The sequence below is a fragment of the Periophthalmus magnuspinnatus genome, chromosome 9 (assembly GCF_009829125.3).
Source record: "Periophthalmus magnuspinnatus isolate fPerMag1 chromosome 9, fPerMag1.2.pri, whole genome shotgun sequence".
NCBI lineage: Eukaryota > Metazoa > Chordata > Actinopteri > Gobiiformes > Gobiidae > Periophthalmus > Periophthalmus magnuspinnatus.
The window spans coordinates 5,729,930-5,755,044 of record NC_047134.1 but is presented as its reverse complement, the minus strand read 5'-3'; the positions used below and the strand labels follow the sequence as shown (position 1 = coordinate 5,755,044).

At 41.0% G+C, this 25,115-nt stretch overlaps 1 protein-coding gene across 3 annotated transcripts in view; it reads left to right on the top strand.

Annotated features, from left to right (window-relative positions):
- Window positions 1–25,115, top strand: part of dock8 (dedicator of cytokinesis 8) — a 167,544-nt gene that overhangs the window by 86,832 nt on the left and 55,597 nt on the right. For all 3 annotated transcript variants that reach the window (XM_033972654.2, XM_033972653.2, XM_055224340.1), the window contains 14 exons: window positions 1,898–2,042; window positions 2,745–2,846; window positions 3,395–3,490; window positions 4,078–4,312; window positions 5,578–5,742; window positions 6,035–6,216; window positions 8,752–8,841; window positions 9,386–9,481; window positions 10,144–10,293; window positions 10,534–10,647; window positions 14,034–14,189; window positions 15,064–15,203; window positions 18,478–18,641; window positions 20,850–21,001. In XM_033972654.2, coding sequence (XP_033828545.1) covers window positions 1,898–2,042; window positions 2,745–2,846; window positions 3,395–3,490; window positions 4,078–4,312; window positions 5,578–5,742; window positions 6,035–6,216; window positions 8,752–8,841; window positions 9,386–9,481; window positions 10,144–10,293; window positions 10,534–10,647; window positions 14,034–14,189; window positions 15,064–15,203; window positions 18,478–18,641; window positions 20,850–21,001 — 1,987 coding nt within the window. The remainder of the gene's footprint in view (window positions 1–1,897; window positions 2,043–2,744; window positions 2,847–3,394; window positions 3,491–4,077; window positions 4,313–5,577; window positions 5,743–6,034; window positions 6,217–8,751; window positions 8,842–9,385; window positions 9,482–10,143; window positions 10,294–10,533; window positions 10,648–14,033; window positions 14,190–15,063; window positions 15,204–18,477; window positions 18,642–20,849; window positions 21,002–25,115) is intronic.

The following is a 25,115-nucleotide window of genomic DNA, read 5'->3' as shown; positions in this document are numbered from 1 at the left end:
AGATTGACCGGTAAATCGAGAGCTTTGCCCTCCGGCTCAGCTGCTTCTTTACCACAACGGTCCGATACAGCGACTGCATCACTGCAGACGCTGCACCGAGCCGCCTGTCAATCACACGCTCCATCTGTCCCTCGCTCGTGAACAAGACCCCGAGATAATTGAACTCCTCCACTAGAGGCAAGGACTCTAGGGACAGGTCTGACTTACTGCTGGCAATGCAAACACAGCTCCTGCTCTGGTCATACAGGGACCGGACAGCCCTTTGCAAAGGGCCCGGACCCTATATTCCCAGAGCACCCCCCATAGGACACCACGAGAGAATGCCTTTTCCAGGTCCACAAAACACATGTGGACTGGTTGGGCAAACTCCCATGAACCCTCGAGCACCCGATGGAGAGTATAGAGCTGGTCCAGTGTTCCGTGACCGGGACGAAAACCACACTGCTCCTCATGGATCTGAGGTTCGACTATTGGTCAGATTCTCCTCTCCAGTAGCATCCCTTACTTCCGGGTGTCCACCACCGGGTTCGGGGATTGCCACAGCGACAAGCACGGCAGACCTTGTGACCACAGCTACGTGCAGCCGCATCGACAATGGAGGTGGAGAACGTGGCCCACTTGGACTCTCGCGGAGGCGTGAGTTGAAGACCCTGCTGACAGAGGGTTCCACCAGACGTTCCCAACAGATCCTCACGATACGCTTGAGTCTGCCAGGTCTGTCCGGCTACCTCCTCTGCCGGTGGATCCAACTCACAACCAGGTGGTGATTGGTTGACACCTCTGCCCCTCTCTTCCCCCGAGTGTCCAAGACACGCGGCCGAAGGTCGGATGACACGATGACAAAGTTGATCATCGACATCTGACCTAGGGTGTCCTGGTGCCATGTGCACTGATGGACACCCTTGTGTTTGAACATGGTGTTTGTTATGGACAAACTGTGAGTAGCACAGAAGTCCAGTGACACTGTCTAGTACCCCTCCCAGGGATTCCAATAAGGCCGGGTACTCTGCACTGCCCTTTGGCCCATAGGCTGACACAAAAGTGAGAGACCTGTCCCCGACCCAAAGGCGCAGGGACGCCACCCGCTCGTTAACCTGGGTGAACTCCAACACGTGACGGCTGAGCTGTGGGGCAATGAGCAACAGCCAAACCAGCTCACCTCCTCTCCCCATGGGCAAAGCCAGAGAAGTGGAGGGTCCAACCCCTCTCAAGGACTTAGGTACCAGAGCCCAAGCTGTGCGTGGAGGTGAGCCTGACTATATCTAGCCGGTATCTCTCAACCTCCTGCCCGAGCTCAGGCTCCTTACCCCCCAGCGAGGTGACATTCCACATCGCTACAGCCAGATGCTGTGTCTGTGTATCGGGTCGTCGAGACACGCCTCTTCGACCGCTGCCCAGTCCTCTACACCCGACCCCTATGAGACCCTCTGCGGGTGGTGAGCCCACAGGAGGACGGACCCACGTTGTCATGCCGGGCCCCGTGGGCAAAGGGCTGGCCACCAGGTGCTTGCATTCGAGCTCCAACCCCAGGTCTGGCTCCAGGGTGAGGTCCCAGCTGCGCCATACTGGGCGACGTCACGATCCTTGTTATATTATTCATCATAGGGGTATTGGGATGTTTTTTTTTTAATGTAGTCTCATTTTGAAGACTTTGAACATTTTAGTCAAGTTTGGAGGAAGTTTGGTTTGGTGAGGAAGAATTCTTTGCTGGAGCTATGGGAGTGCACTGGGCATTCTAGGGGAGACTAGTGCCCTCTCAAGCCCTTCATCTTTAGCGCCGCCCTTTTGCAAACCCAGTGTAAACGCAGTCTTAATAGTGCCTCAGTAACACATTGCTTTGTAAATCTCATCTCTGGTGTTTATCTCACCTGTGTCTGTGTTCTGTGTTTTTGCTCAGGTCTCCAGACTTCTATGAGGAGGTGAAAATAGCTCTGCCCGCTCGCCTCACAGAGCGGCATCACTTGCTCTTCACCTTCTACCACATCAGCTGCCAACAGAAGCAGAACCAGAGCGGGAACTGTGAGACGCTCATCGGATACTCGGTACTACTATTAATTCTCTACCCTAAATATTTGCATTATACATAAAGCAGTACCATAGACTGTATATGTAAATGGACATGGCTAACCTGCTAACTGGCACGTTCCAAAAACGAAGTGAGCATGGGCACGCTTCTGGCTTCATCAACTCTAATTCACTTTCTATTGAAAACCGTGGCCCTTCTCTCTGTAGCTGCTGCTGTCAGGCTCACCATTTTGGTCTTAAAATGTTTGTAGTAACCCGCTCTACATGATCCTGGTATTTTAATTTCACTGTTGTGTCCATAAATGAAGTTATGAACATCAAAAAGAGACAAATCAGCTTCTTTCTCACCCCGAGGTTGCAACAGATTTGATTGACATCATTACTAAGTGTCCGCTTCCTGCTGAACCAGCAGTGCGGGCACTTGACACCAGAAGCGACAGCCTGCTCGAAGGGCCGTTACCTTCAACAGCTTCGCTCCAGATTGGCTCTTTGTTTGCTGTGATACCCGTGGTCGGAATTCCAAATATGGAACTTTGCTCCAAATTGGACCCTATAACTGCTAACCTCCATGAGCTTCATTTGACTGGAATCGAACGCTGCGTGTGACATCACGCTCACTTAGTCCACTACTTTATACAGGCTATGAGCAGTACAATACAATATTAATATGTATTTGGTATTTTGAAATGAGAATTCTGTTTTTTTCTTCTGTATTTCAGTGGCTTCCCATGCTCCAGAGTGATCAGCTGCAGGCGGGTCAGTTTTGTCTGCCCATTGTTTTGGATCGACTCCCAATAAACTACTCCCATCACCCCCCAGAGGTACACAGAGCCAGCTGTATGTATTGTATGTCTATATATATGTACAACCACTGCCCATAGACCAAATACTGTGTCTATGGGCAAGACACCTTACATGTATTTGAATGATTTTTGCATGATGGATGTTGGGGCCAAAGACTTTAGTCAGTCCATACCAGGGCAGCTATAGGTATAAGCGTATAAGTGTGGGGTGAAAATGTGGTATTGCTGATGTTTCTAAACAAAAACTAAAATAAATGTTTAACTGAGAGTATTTTGGAGAGCAGTATTTTGGAGTGGGACATGAACTTATCCCTTGGGATATGTTCATGTCCCACCGGGAGGAGGCCACAGGGAAGACCCAGGACACACTGGCCTGTGAATGCCTTCGGGTTCCACCGGAGGAGCTGAAGGAAGTGTCTAGGCTTGGGTGAGTGATGTCTGGGAGTCCCTGCTTAGACTGCTGCCCCGTGACCCGGCCCCTGATAAGCAGAAGAACATGGATGAATGGATGTTTAAATGGAGGTATAAAACATAATAATTTTTACATTTTTCTCCTCATTTTGCAGAAACTCCCTCCTCAAGTTCCTCCAGTCAAATGGATGGAAAGTCATAAGGGACTTTTTAATCTTGAGATTCAGGCTGTGTCGTCTGTTCACACTCAGGTACCACTCCAAGCAAACAACTAGTATTAGGCACTCACCGATCCAATACTGGTCTCAGAAATTGGCTTCTAAATATCGGTTCTGTCCGATGTCCTGGTTGGACAGTTAAATCAATGTTAAAAGAGCCAAAAGAAGCTCATCGAGACCAACAGTTATAGGGGCCAATTTGGAGCTGAGCTCCATATTTGGAATTAGGACTGCAAGTGTCACAGCAACCAAAGATCTGGAGCGAGGCTGTTAAAGGTATCGGCCCTGCTAAACCAGGATGTAGACGCTTAGCAACACTGCCGATCAAACCTGTTGCTAACACTAGCGGGAGCAACCTCGAGGAAAGAATGCCCCTGACTCATCTGTCAACTTCATTTACGGAAACAATAGCAAAACAAAAACACCAGGATCACGTAGAGCGGGTTAATACAAACATTTAACAGCAGCAGAGACGATGGAGCTGGAAGCACGCCATGATCACTTTATATAAACAGTCTATGATTGGAAATTAAAAGCTGGATCGGTGCTTCCCTAACTCATATAATCCAGGACCTGTGTTTTGAATGTGTTTGTTTACATTTGATACATTCACACTTTAGGATAACCACTTGGAGCGGTTCTTCACCCTGTGTCATGCTCTGGAGGGCGGGGCCACGTTTCCTTTGAGGCTCCGAGACGAAAAGATCCCAGAAAACAAACTGGAGCATGAGCTCAAACTCAGCATCATCTCCCTGTCATCATCCAGCCTTGAGCCTCTGGTCAGCTTCCTCCACCTGGTGCTGGACAAGCTCTTCACTCTCATCATGCAGCCGATGGTCATCGCCGGGCAGACGGGTGAGCCGTTGATCAGGACTGGACTTAAAGGGGATTGTAATAGACTTTTATGTGGTTTTAATGTACTGATGGTGCTCTTTCATCATTAGTTTACTTGATTTGCGTGTGTTTGCGTAATCCTGTATTGTCTTGCATTTGAAGCTTGAGTGCTAAGAAAAATGCTGTTTTCCTCTACCCCCTATCTCCGCCCACTGCTGTTTGCTTCTTATAAATTAAATTTTATCAAGGTTGAGTTCTCTTTCTCCTACACTAGACCAGGACTAAACCAGGATTAGATAAGGACCAAACACAGTCAATATTAGCACTAAACCAGGGTGTGAAGTGAAGTGTGAACGCAGTCTAAAAACGGGACAGTGTTTACATGAATATAGCATTATTTACTTTTTACTCTCAGGTGCCATCTCTAATAGTTTTCCAAGTGTTACTCTAGAAAAAATCACCCATTATCCTAAAACACTGTTAATCACAGTGTTACAAGAATGAACAGCTGAACTAATACAAGTACCACAATGAAGTGCAAGGTGTTTCAGCACACAGACAGGGGCACTTTTCGGTCCACAGTCCAGAGTGAGGCTGTGGCTCACAGACAGGTGGTGCTCCTCTTTTCAGAGTCCAGTGCGAGGCTGCAGCTCACAGACAGGGTGCTCAGTGCACTGTAGCAGGGTTGGAGCACAACGGAGGCAGCAGAGTGACAGTGACGTGCATTAAGTTTAAAATACAGGTTAGCCCCAACTGTGCCACAGGTGTTGTTATAAAAGAGTACCCCTTTGGTTTATGATTCCATCCTATAATCCTAATGACTAACAGACAGACGTTAACTATATATATATTTAAAAAAAAAAGTAGTTGATCTAATTGATTAAATTTACCTGCTGCAAAATCAGTTAACATTTTATTTTTCACATAATTAATTAACGAATACTATAAAGGTTTTAGCTGAAGTACCCAATTTTAGACTATGTATTAATGAAAGTGAGGGCGGGAGGTGCCAAAAGAGTGGGGAAATTGCACTGTCCAGTCCAGTTGCACTGTCCAAACAGCGTGGAAGTATGGGTCAAATGCAGGTGTATCCATGTCAGAGCCTGATTCTGCGTGACCCTCTCAAACTTATCCAAATCGATCACATTTGACATAACTGAATTCTAATCCTGCTGTAAAATTGTGAAAACTAAAGACCAGTTTATTTGGTATGTTATATTTTCCTGCTTTGGTCTGGTCATCTGGTTAGAACATCAGTGTTTGAACAGTCTGCTTTTGTCCCACAGCTAACCTGGCCCAGATAGCGTTTGAATCAGTGGTGTCCATCGTCAACAGCCTCCACAGCAGTCAGGAGTTGAGCCGAGACCAGCAGGGACGAAACTGCCTCTTATCCACATATCTGTACTGGGTCTTCTGCCTCCCCAACCCCCTGAAGGACACACACACCTCAGGTATGAACATCTACAAGCACATATCTGTACTGGGTCGTCTGAATCCCCCAACTGAAGGACACGCACACTTCAGGTATGAAAAAAACAAAACAAAACATGAATAGCTCTACTTTGGGCCGCTACTTTGAGGATTTGAATATAAAATATAAAAAAATATTTAGTAGCGTAATTAATGTTTTTTTTAACTACATAATATATATATCTTACTTTATATATATGATGTGTTCTGTATGTATATAAAATGTAGAAAGTAGTAAAATCTATGTGTTTTTTCTATTTATAATCTCCCCAGGGTCAGGGGGCATGACCTCGTCCATAGAGCCGTTTCATTTCAGCACTATGAGCCGGGCCACAGCTGCTTCAGTTGGGTCAATGCTTCTTCAGTCCAGGATGCGCAGCAGTAGTAACCCAGACATCCCAGGTCCTCATGGCTCTGCAGAGGACCAGGAAGTCCAGAGCATTCTGTCAGCCAAGGTAAACAAGATGCCATCCCGATACCATGATGAAAAATAAATATGCTCTTTATTTAGACAATAGATTGTGATATTCAACATTAAATGGTAGTCCTTTTTATTAGTCCCATGTGGCTTTATATTTGTGTAATCTCTCAGGAGGTTCCATAGTGGTCAGTGGGTGTATACAGTGTTCCCTTGTTTATCACGGGGGTTACGTTCCAAAAATAACCCGCGATAAACGAAATCTGCAAAATATAAAACTAAATTTTTTACAATTATATAAATATTTAAGGCCGTCTCCACACACTTCATACACGTTTCTCAGACAGGCATTAACATTTTCTCACATTTCTCTCTTGTTTAAACACTCAAAGTTCAGTTCGTAGATTTGAAAAAATAAGCACAGTAAGCACGCCACTCCACTGTAGTGTTTCGTAATGTTATTTTTCTTGCAGTCACTGATCCACAAAGCTAAAGCAGACTCCATCCATACGATAGTTACAATCATTTTTGCATCCTTGTTAAAACATATTGCTGTTGTTCTCCGTCGAGTTCACATGTAAAGTCTCTGGTGGACACGTGTCTTGGCCACACTCCGTTTCTGGGGTTTCAAGCGTCAGAGCGGCGCAAATCTACTGTGGATGCAGCACGTCTTGAGCGTCCAGGCATCAGACGCTCTGTTCGTGCATCCAAAAGTTGAAAAAGCTGAACTTTTTGGCTCTGGACATGCAACATCAACCAATCTGACTACACTCCAGTGACAAAGCAATGTCATTATCCAAGTAGAAAGACATCAGCCACAAACAATCATTCTAAAGATATTCAGGAAAGGTTCATTTCTGCCCTGTCAATGGGACTTTTTTGCATAAATGAGTATCTTGTTTTGATACTAGTTTTAGTATTGATTAGGCGTTGTGGGTTTGTTTTATTATTTTTTATTTATTTATTTATTTGAATAGGGACAATGCACATTAATCAACATTTCTGTAAATGCGCCAGTATTAGCTATACAGCTAGTTTCCAACTGCAGTCCCTATGGCAAGATGTAAAATGCCACCACACATAAAATACAAAATTTGTATTAAAAGTTAATTTATTATGGCTATAGGGATGGGGAATTTCCCCAAAAAATTATATCACGATCACAATTTCCATATAATCATGGTTCATGTTGTCTTGGGATCTCTTATACTGTCTTCAAGAGGAAACTAAAGCTATCTACTGTTTCTGAAAGTTTACTCACTCACTCTGTTCACTGTGATTGCTGACCAATAGGAGGAGAGGATGGTGGAGAGTGTCTGTTTTTGACCATAAAGCTATGTTTACCCAAAAAAAAAAAAAAAAGAAGTGTCACAGGGATGAGATCACAATTCCTTTTTCATCCCCATATGACTCAGTTCTAATGCCATAGCTACTATATCTATATAGAATATTTGAGTAGGCCAGTGGATGGATACATTGTTGTATTAATCAACAAATAATTTTATTCAGACTATAAGTCTTTATATGCATCAATACCAGAAAGGAGATGTGAGTGAGCTGAAAGTTCGGTATTTTTTGTTTTTTAAATGTAAAAAGTCTGATTAAAGTCTTTATATAAATACATTGTTTCGTAGTGCTTTTTACTGCAGAAATCAATGTTTTTGCATGAGCTCTCCTTGCAGATGTAGTCTTGTGAGTGTAGTTAGGGTCAGATACACAGGGATACAGAATAGTTTTGAGAGCTTTTGCCACGCCTCCTTTTTAATTACCAATGGATTGATTTGACATTTTACATATTCTCCATAGCAACATAAAGAAATTTTGCACATAGAATATTTAAGTGGGCCAGTGGATGGGTAAATGGTTAATCACACACACAAACAGGCTGAAGTAAATATCACTACATTAGGTAATGTAATAGGCCGGTTGACAGCTGCTTTAATGAATCCATCCGTCTCCTTTAATGTGTCGGAGCTCTACGTGTGTGTGGACAGTTATTTATCACACTCTGGGGACTAACATCTGTACACATACACACTCATGTCATGTTAACTTGCTTTCCTTATGGGACAAAAAAACCTCATGATATAAATCGTTTATTCAACAACGAAAGTTATGGTTTAGGTTAAAGTAGCAAAAGTACATTTAATTCTGGAACTGGGCAAAAATTTTAGAGTGATGACATTTCGCTGCCCATCGCAGCCGCTTCTTCAGTTCTGGTCAGATTACTGGTGGACGGTGCCTTTTAACTATCTGAAGGGATGAGCTACACTGAAGCTAACACACCTGTTTGTTTAAAGTTTCTGTTATTAGCAGTGTCCACAAGCACGGATGGCAAAACGCCTTCCCTGCTCTGAAACCTACTTGTATGACTGAGGGAGTACACCGATGCTTTAAGTTAAGGTTAGGCAAGTAGTCTATGGAATATGCATCTGGTTAAAAGCTCTTGAGGAACAAGTGCTGCGAATGAGCTCCGGCTATACGAATTATGAAGCATGGGGCTGCTTTGCTACAGTCAGTCAGTGTTCAAATAAACCAATTCCCTATTCTAATGAACCAGATCTGTGTGCAGGGTCACAACAACCCGGGCAGCCGCATGTCTACCTATGTCGAGGGAAACAACCAAAATGCCACAGGAAGCACCAGGCCATCCAATCGGAAGGTACGAGGAACTATTCTACAAGATATGGGTTTTAAAAATATAGCAAAACGTATTCACAAGAGGACTGTTTTTCTATTTTGTTTCTATTTTTCCCCTTATTAAATGGTTCACAAGTTGTTAATTATGTTGTAAAAACAGTTTTGCTTTCATATATTTTAGTTAAGAAAGACGATATAAAAATTTAAAGGTCCCTCTTTGCATCTCTTTTAGTTTTCATAAAATAGTTTCAAATAATGATTGAACCCTCCCTAAAATGTAAAACATTAGGGAGGCTGACATCTTATTTCTTCTGAATAATTCTAACTTAATTCTAAATATGTTGGGTTTTAAATACATTACATAGTTAAAAGCTTTCTATGTTATCACTGGAGTATGTAACCAGAAACACTTCCCACCAGTGTCCACCAGAGGGTAGTACAACACAGATGTTTCCAGTGTGTGATATTTTGTTCCTCACTCTCAGCTCCTCTCTGTTTGGCTTAAGATTTATTCTAACTTGATGTAATGTGATTTCATAAGTAAATAAACCCTGTGTCTCGTTCAGCTGTTCCATGAGGAGTTGGCGTTACAGATGGTGGTCAGCACTGGAGTCTGCAGAGAGAACTCTTATAAATATGCCTGGTTCTTTTTCGAGCTTCTGGTTTGTATTAAAAAATCAAATGTATTTAGTTCTTAATACTTCAGTTATGAATCTTGAGGTTTTACATAATGTTGTTTTTAATTAGGTCCTATATTATACAAAGTGAACTCTTATGAGCTTTAAGCCATGTTATAATGTTGTTACCTCCTCAAAAACATACCTGAAGATGTGTTTTGTTTCATTCACACATGTTTGACCTACCTTTTATTATTAGTCTGTCTACATCTCCAAAGCTCAAAATGCTCTGTTCCACCTTGTGATGTCATGAAGCGGTAGTTTTCAAGTTAACGGCTCCTTTGATCTTTAGTTCAGTAGAGATTGACAATTCTAGGACTGAAATGATCCAAATGATTCTAGTGAAGGTGTATGGAGTTTAAAAACACAGTGGAGTACTTCCTGTATTACCACATGACATCACAAGGTGGAGCAGAGTGTTTTGAGTTTTTGAGAAACTCAGCCTAAATATGCAGGGTTTGTGTGTTGGCTTGGCTTAAAGCTCACAAGAGTCGATTTTGTGTAATATAGGACCTTTAATATTAGTTCATTTGGTATGGAAACATATTTTGGTATATTGGTCATATTTTGGTAATAAATTCGTGTGAAGATGACCAAAACCTAAACCTTTTTTCTGAAATGTAAAAATTTGTTGATTTGTTTAACAGGTAAAAAGCATGGCTCAGCATGTATCCCAACTGGACAAGCAAAACATTCCCCGGAGGAGCCGCTTTTCCGACCGCTTCAAAGATGACATCACCACTATCGTCTCCGTGGTAACAGCAGAGATTTGCACCATTCTGGTCAAACAACAAAAGGTAAATAAAAATAAAGATAATCTCAATCACTGAATATTTGGTTTGTCAACAACTTCAGCTTCAGGCACTCGTTTCCTGAGCAGGTGTACATGCTCTGTGTCCTCCAAACAATAGGGAGCTTACACGGCTAATTATGTTTGTCTATGTGGTATCAAAAACACAGCTTGCACAGCCACATGCGCAGCCAGATCCAATCAGTGTGCTTTTCTGATTGGGGCTTGTTGATTGCTGTTGTTTTAGGAGGTGGAACAAGCTGAGAAAGTCAACATCAGCCTGGCCTTCTTCCTGTACGACCTTCTGTCTCTCATGGACCGCGGCTTTGTGTTTCTGCTGGTGAAGAACTACTGCAACCAGGTAGAAGACTTTAAATAATTTAAAGGGCGCATATTTCACTATTATCTGATTTCTGTTCTAATGTTGTTTCCTCATCACAAACATACCTGGAGTTGTGTTTTGTTTCATTCCTACATGTTTAACATACAAGCCCTGCATATTTAGCCTCAGTTCTTCTCTCAAACTGAAAACACTCTGTCCTTGTGATGTCCACTGTGTTTTTAAATTCTGTACATCTTCACTACAATCATTTGGATCGTTTCAGCCCTGGAATTGCCAATCTCTTCTAAACTATAGGTAAAAGAAGCTGTTAACTTAAAAACTACTGCTTCATTACATCACAAGGTGGAACACAGCATTCTGACCTTTGGAGATGTAGACAGGCTTATTATAAAGGGTGTGGGAATGAAACAAAACACAATTCCAGGTATGTTTTTGATTAGGTAAAAAGGTTCTAACAAGGCTAAAAGCTCACGGTCGCCTTTTAGGCAGTTCATACACAAGGTAATTCAAAGTGCTTTACAGAATAAAAAAAACCCCATTAAAATCACAATACAACAAATCAAAACATAAATAATCAGAACTAAACATCATAAGATTATCATTAAAGGATAAAAGTGCAGAATAAAAACCTAAAAACCTTTCACTCATTTTCACAGCTAAACATAACCTGAATTTAAACATTGTCAGACTGGAGGCCTGTCTCACATCTTCAGGAAGATTGTTCCAGGTGTTAGCTGCATAAAACTGAAATGCTGATTCTCCATGTTCAGTCCTGACTCTGGGCACCAACAGGAGGGCAGTCTCTGAGGTCCTCAGTGCAAGATGGTTCATATGGCACTAACATGTCGGAGATGTACTTTGGTGCCACGCCATGAAGAGACTTGTACACAAGCAGAGCTGCTTTAAAGTCTATTCTCTGAGCTACAGGAAGCCAGTGCAGAGCCATTTAGCATAAGATAGGACCTTAAAGAAAAATTTAAATAGTTGCAATTGGTAAACCACATAGACCAGTGTTTCCCATACAGGGGTACGGGGCCCTCTGGGGGTACATCAATTCTAGCCAGAGAGCACTTGGTCAGATTTAAAAGAAAGGTGGCATCGAATGGTATTTGAATGTGAATTATTCTTGTAGTGCATTTTACATTCTTAAAAAAAAAAAGTAGGATCATTTTGGCATTAGCGTTATTAAAACAAGAAAAAAATAATGGTTATAATTGGCATACTTAAAATTGGCACTGAAAGTGTGAGAGAATACTCAGGAAGTATCTCCAGGGGCATCAGACGAATAGGGGGTACTCAGAGTGTGAGACAACGCTTAGGGGGTAGACGAGAGAAAAAAGGTTGGGAACCACTAATATACAGTAGACTACAGTAAGCTTGGTGCACAACAGCGCCCTCAGCCTCACTGTTAACATCACTAATTGCTGTACAGTTATATTTCTCTGAGGGTTTTACAGAGTCACGCTAAAATGAATAAATATTTAAAGATCAGACAGTTGACAGGGAGCTGCTGGTGAATGTCACTGACAGCATGTTAAAGACCATACAAATAAAATTAATACTTCACCAGTGACACTTCTGTGTTTAGAAAGAGACATGTTTATGTCTCACTGCTAGCGCTAATGCTAATATTGAGGCAAACTATTAAACAACACCACAAACTGAAGTATTCTACGTATAAAAATAATTGGCTTGTCTTAATTTAATTAATTTGATTTTAATAGGTTGTTTATTCTATATTTTATGCTTTTAATAAAAGTTACAGTGGCTTGCAAAAGTATTCATCCCCCTGGAACTTTTTCAAATTTTTTCAAGTCACAACCGTAAATTTAAATATATATTTTACTTTGCATTTTATGTGAATAAATAACACAAAATGGTACATAAGTGTGAAGTAGAAAGAAGATTATACATCATTTCCAAATAAAGAAAAACCCAAAAATGTCACACTAAAGTGTGACGTGCAAAAGCATTCAGCACCCCTAAGACAATACTTTGTGGAACTGCTTTTTGCTGCAATTACAGCTGCAAGTCTTTTGGGGTATGTTTCAACCAGCTTTACACACCTACAGACTGAAATTTTTACCCATTCTTCCTGGCAAAACTGTTCAAGCTCTGTCAGATTTGATGGAGACGGTTTGTGAACTGCAGTTTTAAGATCTTGCCACAGATTCTCAGTTGGATTTAAATCCAGACTTTGACTGGGCCATTCTAACACATGAATATATTTTGCTTTAAACCATTCCATTGTCACTTTGGCTTTATGTTTACAATCCCTGCCCTGCTGGAATTTAGCTCCATCCATCTTCCCATTAATTATCCAACTATCCAACCATCGACGGCTGAAGAAAAGCACCCTCACACCATGATACTGCCACCACCGTGTTTGATTGTGGGGATGGTGTGTTCAGAGTGAGGTGCAGTGTTAGGTTTCCACACATAGCATTTTACTTTTAGGCCAGAAAGTTCCATTTTGGTCTCATCAGACCAGAGCACCTTTTGCCACATGTTTGCTGTCCTCCAAATGACTTCTAGCGAACTGTAAACAAGACGTCTTGTGGATGGTTTTCAACAATGGCTTTCTTGTTGCCACTCTTCCATAAAGACCAGATTAGTGTAGTGCACGACTAATAGTTGTCCTGTGAACAGATTCCCCCACCTGAGCTGTGGATCTCTGCAGCTCTTCCAGAGTCACCATGGGCCTCCTGGCTACATCTCTGATGAGTGCTCGTTCTATAAGTTGTGGTGGATGGTCATGTCTGAGTTGCTTTGCAGTTTTGCCATACTCTTTCAATTTCCAAATGATGGATTGAACAGTGCTCCTTGAGATGTTCAACACTTTTTGATCCAAGCCCTACTTTACACTTCACCACAACTTTTCCCCTGATCTGTTTGGTTTGCTCCTTTGACTTCATTTTGTGGTTTGCTCCCCAATACTCTCTTAACAAACTTCTGTGGCCTTCACAGCACAGCTGCATTTATACTGAGACAAAATTACACAGGTGGACTCTTTTTAGTCATTAGTTCAACATTCAGTCTTTCCAAAATCATCAGGCATCTTCTAAAAGCAATTGGTTGCATTCAAGAAAAAGGGGCTGAATACTTTTACATGCTGCACTTATAAGTTTTTTTTTATTAAAAAAATGTAAATCTTGTAAAATATTTCCTTCCACTTCACACTTCACATAAAATGATAAGAAAATGTATTTAAATTTGTGGTTGTGCCACTGTAGCATAAGCTTTGAGACATAGTGAGCTAGCTAGTGTGTTGCTGTGCATAGAGTAGAGCCTATTATTTATAAAGATAATATAATGTTGTCTGCAACGTTTCAGTTAATTTCCAGTGGAATGCAGTACATCTACATTTCCCTATTTAAATGTATTTTCTTTGTGATCCTTTCTAGATGTCGTCCAAAACCATGTCAATGCCCACCCTGATCAGTATGCGTCTTGAGTTTCTGCGGATCCTGTGTAGTCACGAGCACTACCTGAACCTGAGCCTCTTCTTCAGCAGCCCGTCGTCTGCCCCCGCCTCCCCCTGTCCATCCATCTCCTCCCAGGTCTGTCAACACGTCACTCATAATGATGACCTGCCCTCTGACTCCGCCCCCTGCACCACAATAATGTCCAAGAAGCTTTCAAATGTAGGAACAGTTTCTGTATCATGGATCTTTGCAGAGTTTGATCAAAATATAGGATATAGGGTGCTGTGTTTTGTTTGTTTTCTTTATTTTTACTACTTTCTACATTTTATATACATACAGAAGACATCAAATATATGAAGCAAGATATATGGAATTATGTAGACTTATTTCTAGACTGTGTTTGGCCACTGATCTGAAGGTTGGCAGTTCGCATTACGCTCTCGACGATCACTTGTAGAGTGGTCAGATCCACTGACCCACAGGTTGGAAATGCGATTATAGCTCCCACCAATAAATGCTGTCTTTGTGTCCTTAGTCAAGACTCAACTCACCTTGCCCCCTGTGTCTGTGTACATTGTTGTATGATTGTGTGTGAATGTGTGTGAATGGGTGAGTGGTTCATTGATGTAAAGTGCTTTGAGCCTTGAAGGTGGAAAAGTGCTATGTGTCCCAACTTTTGTAGTGTATTTGTAAGATTTTGATTTTACATTCCATAAACATGACCCATCTGTCTCTCTATGCAGGTTACAGTTGCTTTAAATGGACATTTCTTAGTTTATAATCAGATTCAGACAGTACACAGCAGTCTTATTTTGACCTCAAGGGCTGCTTATACGCTATATCTGTACTGGGCCAAGAAGCATTTTGCTCAAACACATGGGGAGACATTGGGAACAGTGTCTTTAATGTGGCTGAAATATTATGTTTTTCTATCTGTTCTGCTTTGTCCTTTCCTCATGTTTTGTTTTGCTTAAATCTAATTGTTAAATAACTTCTCTCTGTGTTTCAGAGTTCTGGCTCATGCAGCTTCCAAGAGCAACACAGGATCTTGGCTCTGTTTGAACTCTCTCATGAGTTTAAACAGCAGCACTATCTGACCGGTCTAATCTTGACCGAGCTCAGCGCCGCTCTGGACATAGAATCAGAGGGGTGAGACACACACCATTATTAATTTAAATCAATTCAAGTTTATTTCTATAGCACATTTAAAACAACATACACACGTGGACAAAATTGTTGGTACCCTTTGGTTAATGAAAGAAAAACTCACAATGGTCACAGAAATAACTTGAATCTGACAAAAGTAATAATAAATAAAAATTCTATGAAATTTAACCAAATTTAACCAGACACTGCTTTTCAACCATGCTTCAACTGAATTATTTAAAATAAACTCATGAAACAGGCCTGGACAAAAATGATGGTACCCCTAAGAAAAGACCAAAGGGCCAAAGGGACATGTTAATCCAAAGTGTGTCCACTAATTAGCATCACAGGTGTCCTCAATCTTGTAATCAGTCAGTGGGCCTATATATAGGGCTACAGGTCGTCACTGTGCTGTTTGGTGACATGGTGTGTACCACACTCAACATGGACCAGAGGAAGCAAAGGAAAGAGTTGTCTCAGGAGATTAGAAAGAAAATTATAGGAAAGCATGTTAAAAGTAAAGGCTATAAGACCATCTCCAAGCAACTTGAAATTCCTGTGACTACAGTTGCACATATTATTCAGAAATTTAAGATCCATGGGACTGTAGCCAACCTCCCCGGACGTGGCCGCAGGAGAAAAATTGATGACAATCAAAGAGATGGATAATATGAATGGTAACAAAAGAGCCCAGAAAAACTTCTAAAGAGATTAAAGGTGAACTTCAAGCTCAAGGATCATCAGTGTCAGATCGCACCATCCGTCATTGTTTAAGCCAAAGTGGACTTAATGGGAGATGCCCAAGGAGGACACCATTGTTGAAAACAAATCATAAGAAAGCCAGATTGGAATTTGCCAAACTACATGTTGACAAGCCACAAAGCTTCTGGGAGAATGTCTCATGGACAGATGAGACAAGAATGGAACTTTCTGCCAAAGCACATCAGCTCTATGTTCACAGATGAAAAAAAATAAGCATATCAAGAAAAGAACACTGTCCCTACTGTGAAACATGGAGGAGGCTCTGTTGTGTTCTAGGGCTGCATCTGCCACAGGGTGTCTTGAATCTGTGCAGGGTACAATGAAATCTCAAGACTATCAAGGGATTCTAGAAAGAAGTGTGCTGGCCAGTGTCAGAAAGCTTGGTCTCAGTCGCAGGTCATGGGTCTTGCAACAGGACAATGACGCAAAACTCACAGCTAAAACACCCAAGAATGGCTAAGAGGAAAACATTGGACTATTCTAAAGTGGCCTTCTATGAGCCCTGACCTAAATCCTATTGAGCATCTTTGGAAGGAGCTGAAACATGTCGTCTGGAAAAGGCACCATTCAAATCTGAGACAACTGGAGCAGTTTGCTCATGATGAGTGGGCAAAAATACCTGCTGAGAGGTGCAACAAAATATTAAGTTAAGGGTACCATCATTTTTGTCCAGGCCTGTTTCATGAGTTTATTTTTTTAATCATTCTGTTGAAGCATGGTTGAAAAGCAATGTCTGACTTTCATTGGTTAAATTTCATAGATTTTTTTAAATTTACTATTACATTTAAATTATTTCTGTGACCATTGTGAGTTTTATATACACAGATAACAGGATACATAGGAACTGAACAATAAAACACCTATATATCCTGTCTAGAGCTAAATGCCAAGGAGAAGAGGTGGGTTTTCAGTCACCCCAAAGTCCGCAGTCACATAGACCAGTTGCCATTGTAAGGTAAAGCTCCAGTCACACATAGTTCCCAGTAAACTGCTGGGTACAAAATGCCAGAACACTCCGAAATGACCCCCATTCACACATGCACCAGCTCCAGAGCATTTCAGGGTTTGCGTTGTTCACACATAACCTGGCTCTTGACTCTGGCTTTGCTTATTCTCATTCAACAATGTGCTGCTGCTTCATTTCAATTGGATGAAATTGGAATATAACCATGGAAAGCATGCTCATAACCTGGAAACAATGGGTGGAACCAGGAAATGAAAAAAAACTGTTCTGGTTTTGTTCACACATGAACAAAAATGCGGGTAAATTCTCAAGGCTATATGTGTGAACAGGGCTCAATCCATAGCTTTCAGAATGATGCAAACTTAGGACTATTGCCGTAGTGATTAACAATTCAAAACAAAATATTATATATTTTGAATGGGAAAAAGTCATGATTTCGTGGGTTTCAGCCTCCTGTTTTATGTTGCCATTTTTGTGGACTTTTTCTCATCAAAAAGATATATTTAGTTTTGAGTTGTTAATCACTACTGCAACGGCCTGAACTTTTCATCATTCTCAAACCCATTGATGGGTTGCGTTCACGTTTTAGAATCTGGTTACATCATTGTTTGAGCTGGAGGGCAGGGGTTTGTACAAGTCTATGGGAGATGTAATGTTTTTAGAAGAATGTTTTTGAAAACGTATCAACAAAATGTTGAACCACGTCATTATGTGTTTGGGACCGGCTCCACAAACTTGTCATATTAATTGCATGGCTTAAAGTGCTTTCAACGGCACTAACGTCTTTGGGGTTGAGTAATGGCTGCTTTTTGTGAAGATATTGGGAAAACAAAAACCTCTTTTGTTTATTTAAACTGGTACAAACGTCTTCTCTGTCAGTTTTTTGTTTCATGTGGATCGGCCCAGTAATTACAGAGATATTAACCTTAAACGAGGTCCAAACCAGGTGAAAACCAGGTCCAAACCAGGTCGAAGTCGGGTCTGTTTCATATCGATCAGCCCAGTAATTACAGATATATTAACCATAAACCAGGTCAACACATCTGCAATTTAACAGTTACACAGCAAATTTCACCTGAGGATTCTGATCTCTGACCTCCAGGTCAGGTTAAACTACAGGTTTTAAAAGGTTTTGGATGTCACATGAAGGAGTGTTGTCATGATAAAAAATTTCAAACTTCGATACTAAGGAATAGACTCAATACTCAATACCGATACCATGATGATAATCTTTCTTATAGAATGTGATTTTCAACATTAAATGGCAGTGCTTTCTTTTATATTCCCACGTGACCTTAAATCTGTGTAAATCCGTCAGTGGTCCAGGTAGGTTCCATAGTGGTACATGGGTGTATAAGTACAAGTCTATGTGGTCTTATACTTGCTCCGATACAGCTCAAGATCTATTCAGGAAAGGTTCATGTCTGTCCTGTGAGTGGGACTTTTTTCGTATCGATACCTGCTCAAATTATATCAAATTTTGATACTAGTTTTAGTATCTGTTCCATTCTGAGTTTCTATTGTTTCTAATTTATTTGTTTGCATGTGCAGGGCGAAGGTGCAAAGAAAGGCCATTAATGCAGTTTACAGTCTGCTGTGCACTCACGATTTGGACCAGCGTTGTGTGAAACTTGAAGTCAGAGCTAAAGTGGCTGCTCTCTACCTCCCTCTTGTGGGCATCATTATAGACTCCACTAATTATCTGGACTTTACTGGTACAGTACATTTTACTCCTCTTTAGCGTGCAGTTTTATATTCAGGCCTGAATTGTACCATATGATTTTAACGCATTTACTATTAACTGCTGAGTAATATTTTAATTGAGAATTTATTATAGCATTTTATCTTAGATAGTAGACTCTGCACTATAGCGCCCGCCAACCTCACTGTTAGCATCACTTCCTACTTCCTGTCCAATTTTATCCCTATGAGGTTTTTGCCGAGGTATGCTAAAATGAATAAATATTTAAAGATCAGGCAGTGGACTCTTCTGTGTTTAGAAGGAGATGTTTGTGTCTCAGTGCTAACGGTATTGCTAATTTTGAGGTCTAACAGGTTTTTGAAATAATACCGCAAAGTGAGGTATTCTACATATAAAAATAATTGAGCTGTCTTTATTTTAATTACCATATTCTCTAGACTATACTTGGCACTGGACTATAATTTATTTTACAAAATCCAAGACCAAGAACAAGCCCATTTTGGCCGCTTGTATCCGCGATCTTGTCCTTTTGCTCATTACCCATAGCTCATGACCATAGGTGAGGGTAGGAACGTAGATTGACCAGTAAATTGAGCGTTTCGCCTTTCGACTCAGCTCCTTCTTCACCACAGCAGTCCGATACAGCGACCGTATCACTGCGGATGCTGCACCAATCCGCCTATCAATTTCACACTCCATCCTCCCCTTACTCGCGAACAAGCCCCCGAGATACTTGAACTCCTCCACTTGAGGCAGAGACTCACCACCCACCCTGAGAGGGTAGGCCACCTTTTTCTGGTTGAGAACCACGGCCTCGGATTTGGAGGAGCTGATTTTCATCCCAGCCACTTCACACTTGGCTGCAAACCTCGCCAGTGCCTGCAGCAGGTCCTAGCTCGAAGAAGCCATCAAGACAACATCATCCTTAAACAGCATCGATGAGACCCTGTGGTTCCCGAACCAGACCCCCTCCGACCCCTGACTGCACCTAGAAATTCTGTCCATAAATACAATGAACAGAACCGGTGACAAAGGGCAGCCCTGGCAGAGTCCAACATGCACCGGGAACAGGTCTGACTTACTGCCGGCAATATGAACACAGCTCCTGCTCTGGTCATACAGGACTGGACAGCCCTTTGCAAAGAGCTCCAGACCCCATAGTCCCAGAGCATCCCCTAAAGGACATCACGAGGGACACGGTCAAATGCCTTCTCCAGGTCCAGAAAGCACATGTGGACTGGTTGGGCAAACTCCCATTAGCCCTCCAGCACCCGATGGAGAGTGTAGAGCTGGACCAATGTTCCGCGACCAGGATGAAAACCGCACTGCTCCTCCTGGATCCGTGGTTCAACTATTGGATGGATTTTCCTCTCCAGTACCCTGGAATAGACCTTACTGGGAAGGCTGAGGAGTGTATTTCCCCTGTAATTGGAACACAGCCTCCGGCCCCCCTTCTTAAACGGAGGGACCACCATAAAATAAAACAAGTCAAGCTAATTTTCTTACAGGTATTACAAACACACTAGTGCCATCTATTGGTCAAACAAGTAAACTGTAACATGTATAATCAGCCGTTATACTTACGTACACACATACATGAAGCATAGACAGCAAACGTGTCTGGCATGTTAACGTAAGATATTAACAGTTAGCCTCACGTAGTTGTCAGTGTGATAATAATGAAGATGCAAAATTCTATAATAATAATTTCACATATAAGTCACATCTGAGTATAAGACGCACCCTGACCAAACTATGAAAAAAGTGGGACTTATAGTCCAGAAAATATGGTAAATTGAATTTTATCAGGTTGTTCATTTTATATTTTACAATTTGAATAAAAGTGACTATTAGCTTTGAGACACAGAGAGCTAGTTAGCAGTGTGCTACTCTGAACAGAACCTATTGATAACGCTTCATAATAACTACATTAAGAATGTTTCAGGCTTCATAACGACTTAATTAAAACCCTAACCCCTAACCCCTATTTTTAAACTACTTGTTCATTATGAGCTAATATGGCTAATTAAGGTGTAAATATTATAGTGCTAACAAAAACAGCAATTTGCATTTTATGTATAATGCTTGCAGATCAACCCGCTAAGACCTACTTTCTATATTTTTATGTTTTACAATTGCAATCCAATTTTCCTCAAAAATATGTATGCCATAAACCACATGTTAAACGAAACTATTCTTCCTAATCTGTTCACTGGTGTAGTTTGTGACAGCCGAGGCGGCAAAAACAAGTCTGGGGGACCTGATGATGACCTTGAAAGCATCCCGCCCATCAATCAGTCTGTTGCCATGGCGATTGCTGGGAACCCCTTCAACACCCTCGGCCGCAATGTGCTCGTTTCCATGGCGTCAATGGTAAGAAATACACAGAGATAATACAATACAAGTGTAGTGTAGTCTAGTTGATGAGGTTTTGTGACTGCCTGAAAGTGGATTATGGCAGGTTAGACCACACATCTCATTAAAATATAGCTCGCATGCCTTTTTTTTTTTTAGATTAGACTAACATTCTTCTCTAGTTTTCTCTAGTTTGACCATCTTGGTAAACTTTATAATTTTACTTTCTTGTTGGACATGGGTAGCACATAGAAATCATAGAAGCCGCACCAGTGGTCTGAGCCTTTGAAGTGTGTTCCAATTATAGATTGTATAAAGAAGTGGACTAAGTGAGTGTGACGTCACACACAGCATACAGCTCCAGTCAAATGAAGCTCATCAAGGCTAGCAGTTACAGAAGCCAATTTGAAGCCAGGCTCCATATTTGGAATTCCGATCGGGAGTATTATAACAACCAAAGAGCCACCATTTTCTGCCCGAACTGCTTGTTTAGCAAAGTAGGCACTTAGGAACGTTGTCAATCAAACCTGTTGCTAACCCTAGCAGGAGCGACCTCGGACAAAAAGGCACGTAATTTTTCTTTTATCAATGTGCATATCTTGAGTTAAAAGACACAATAGCAAAATAGAAATGCCAGGATCATGTAGAGCAGGTTAATATGAACATTTTAAGACCAAAATAACGAGTCTGACAGCTGCAGTTACAGAAAGGGGGGGCCACAGTATTTCAATGTAAATTGAAATGGAGGCAAAGTTGATGGAGTTGGAAGCACGCCCCAGTTCCTATTTGGAATGCGGCTAGCAGGTTAGCTGTGCCATTTATTTATACAGTTTATGATAAAACTATGATAAATATTTCTCTTTTTTATTGCAGATTTTCAAATACAAAGAGAGCACATATATAACAAAGTCAAACTGATAATAAATAAAACATTCATAAAATTGCTATATATTAATATTTTGTTCAAATTAATCAAAATCGTTCAAAAATGACATAAGGAAACCAGCCTCTTTTCATATAGTCATGCTCAGTGATTTTTCCAGTGTGTTTATACTTGGTATGGTAAAAAAAAAAAAAAAAAAACAGCATTTGTGAATAGACCTAAAAGGACTAAATTATTGATGTGTTTCTTAGTCTTATAATCATGTGTTACCAAATGTAACTTCTGTACAGGTCAGAGGGGCACACAGAATTCCCCGAGACTGAATATCAAGCCAAAAATGTTTTATAAAATCTCGTGATAACAATGACTCAAATTTAAATCTTTGTTTTGATAAATTTTATTCCATTTACCACATGTACTATCCCACCAAATGAAATGGCAATTCTAAAACTGTTAAACCCTGTTGCACTTTAAAGGGCCCATATCACACTATTTTCTAATCTTTGTTCTAATGTTGTTTCCTCATCACAAACATACCTGGTGTTATGTTTTATTTCATTCACATATGTTTAACACAAACCATGCAGGGTTTGTGTGTTAAATATGTGTGAATGAAACATCTTCTCTCAAACTGAAAACACTCTGTTCCACCTTGTGATGTCACGTGGTAATGCACGAAGTGCTCCACTGTGTTTTTAAACTCCATAGACCGTCACTTGAATCATTTGGATTATTTCAGCACTGGAATTGCCAATCTCAATTTAATTAAAGGTAAAAGGTAGGTGTTAACTTCAAAACTACCACTTCAAGACATCACAAGGTGGAACAGAGCATTTATACATACACACTATACACACACACTATATGTACACACACACACCACACATGCACACACACATACACACTATACACACAGACTACAAACATCCATGCACTCATACATGCCCTATACACACTCACACACATGCACATTACCTACACACATTATATACACACGTACACAACACGCAAAATATATACACACTCTGACACACACACACCCCTACATGCATGCTACACACATTGACACACAGGAAGTGTTTTATGGGCGGATTGGGTGTCGAGTGAACAGGGCTGTCCTCTTTGACAAATACATCAATCAACCATAGCTATGGCGACAACACAGTCACTTAAAGTCGGTGCAGGTGTCCAGCTCATGTTCCACAACAACTCCAGGTGTTTCTCATTCTTGAGAGTAAAAATATGAGGATTTTATCATAGGGCTGTGGATTAAAGCTGCTGTTCTTAATTTTTACCATATTAAAAAGATGAAAAACAGAATAAGTTCATTTGAAACAGTTTACAGTGGCCCAAAGTTATTCCTCACTTACCTTAGGCATTCTGCACATTCTTCTGCTGGACCCTTCTGTTTAGATTAGTACATCCTGCAGATTCACCTATGCTACAATGAAAGTGTGTATGACAGGTTAGAGTACTAATTTCTCTAATAATGGTGTCCTGGTGAAGGAAACACGCCAAATTTCTTCTGGTTCTTCCTGTTTATTTTCTGAGCACAAGAGCTATTGTAGTGCGTAACCTACACCCATACCAAAGCAAGAGCAGAGCAACAGCAGTCTCAACTCATTAATGCCCGTCTCCAAAACAGACCAGTAACTGACCAATAGGACCTTCACATCAACTTGACATCATAGCAACCAAATGTCACATACAAAAGCAGCAACATTAACAACATCACATAAACATTAATATACTTTACAATCTTAAAATGCGTTCCCAACTTCGAAAGTGCGCTTTCACTGTTCTGCGTTAAAATCAAAATCCACCTGAAGTGATAGAATAAACTTTTATAAGGAGTAAAGCTTCTAATTGCGATATTTGGCACTTTCACCTCCTGCTACTTATGCAAATCTTCAAAATGCGCATTAAAAATAAGGCAATGGAAACGCAACTATAGAGGTAGAACTATCTTTCCTAGCAACCATAATGTAAACAAGGGCCCAAACTCTTGTCTAATTTACACAATAAATTGATGACATAGGTAGAGAGATTCTATTTAGAACTCTCTGCTATTTCCTGTATTTTCTAACTTCTTGTTTTGTAAATTTCTTCACAAACTATCATATTTTTGCATCATTCAGGTGGCAAACATTTACCTAAAGTCATATCCCGCCAATCCAAGTAATTTTTTTTAACAATATATATTTATTGATACATTCTGGCTCAGTTCTAAGATGAAACCTTTTTATCATGACAACCATTTACAGTGAGGCAAATAAGTATCTGAACACCCTGTGATTTTGCAAGTTCTCCCACTTAGAAATCATGTAGGGGTCTGAAATTTTCATCTTAGATGCATTTCCACTGTGAGAGACATAATCTAAAAAAAAATCTGGAAATCACATTGTATGATTTTAAAAATAATATATTTGGATGTTACTGCAGCAACGTATTTGAACACTTGTCTATCAGCTAGAATTCTGACCCTCAAAGACCTGTTAGTCCACCTTTAAAAATTCCACCTCCACCTCCACTTATTAACCTAAATTAGAAGCACCAGTTTGAGGTCGTTAGCTGCACCCAGACCCCATAGAATCAGTAAGACTCCAACTACTAACATTGCCAAGACCAAAAAACTGTCAAAATGCACAAGAGACAAAATTGTAGACCTCCACAAGGCTGGATAGGGCTACGGGGCAATTGCCAAGCAGGTTGGTGAAAAAAGATCCACTTTTGGAGCAATTATTAGAAAATGGAAGAAGCTAAACATGACTGTCAATCTCCCTCGGACTGGGGCTCCATGCAAGATCTCACCTCGTGGGGTCTCTATGATCCTAAGAAACATGAGGATCAACCCAGAAATACACGGGAGGAGCTGGTCAAGACCTGAAAAGAGCTGGGACCACTGTTTCCAAGGTTACTGTTAGTAATACACTAAGATGTCATGGTTTAAAATCATGCATGGCACAGAAGGTTCCCCTGCTTAAACCAGCACATGCTCAGGCCCGTCTTAAGTTTGCCAATGACCATTTGGATGATCCAGATGAGTCATGGAAGAAAGTCGTGTGGTCAGATGAGACCAAAATAGAACTTTTTGGTCTTAATTCCACTCGTCGTGTTTGGAGGAAGAAGAATGATGAGTATCATTCAAAGAACACCATCCCTACTGTGAAGCATGGGGGTGTTTTTCTGCACATGGGACAGGACGACTGCACTGTATTTAGGAGAGGATGACCGGGGCCATGTATTGCG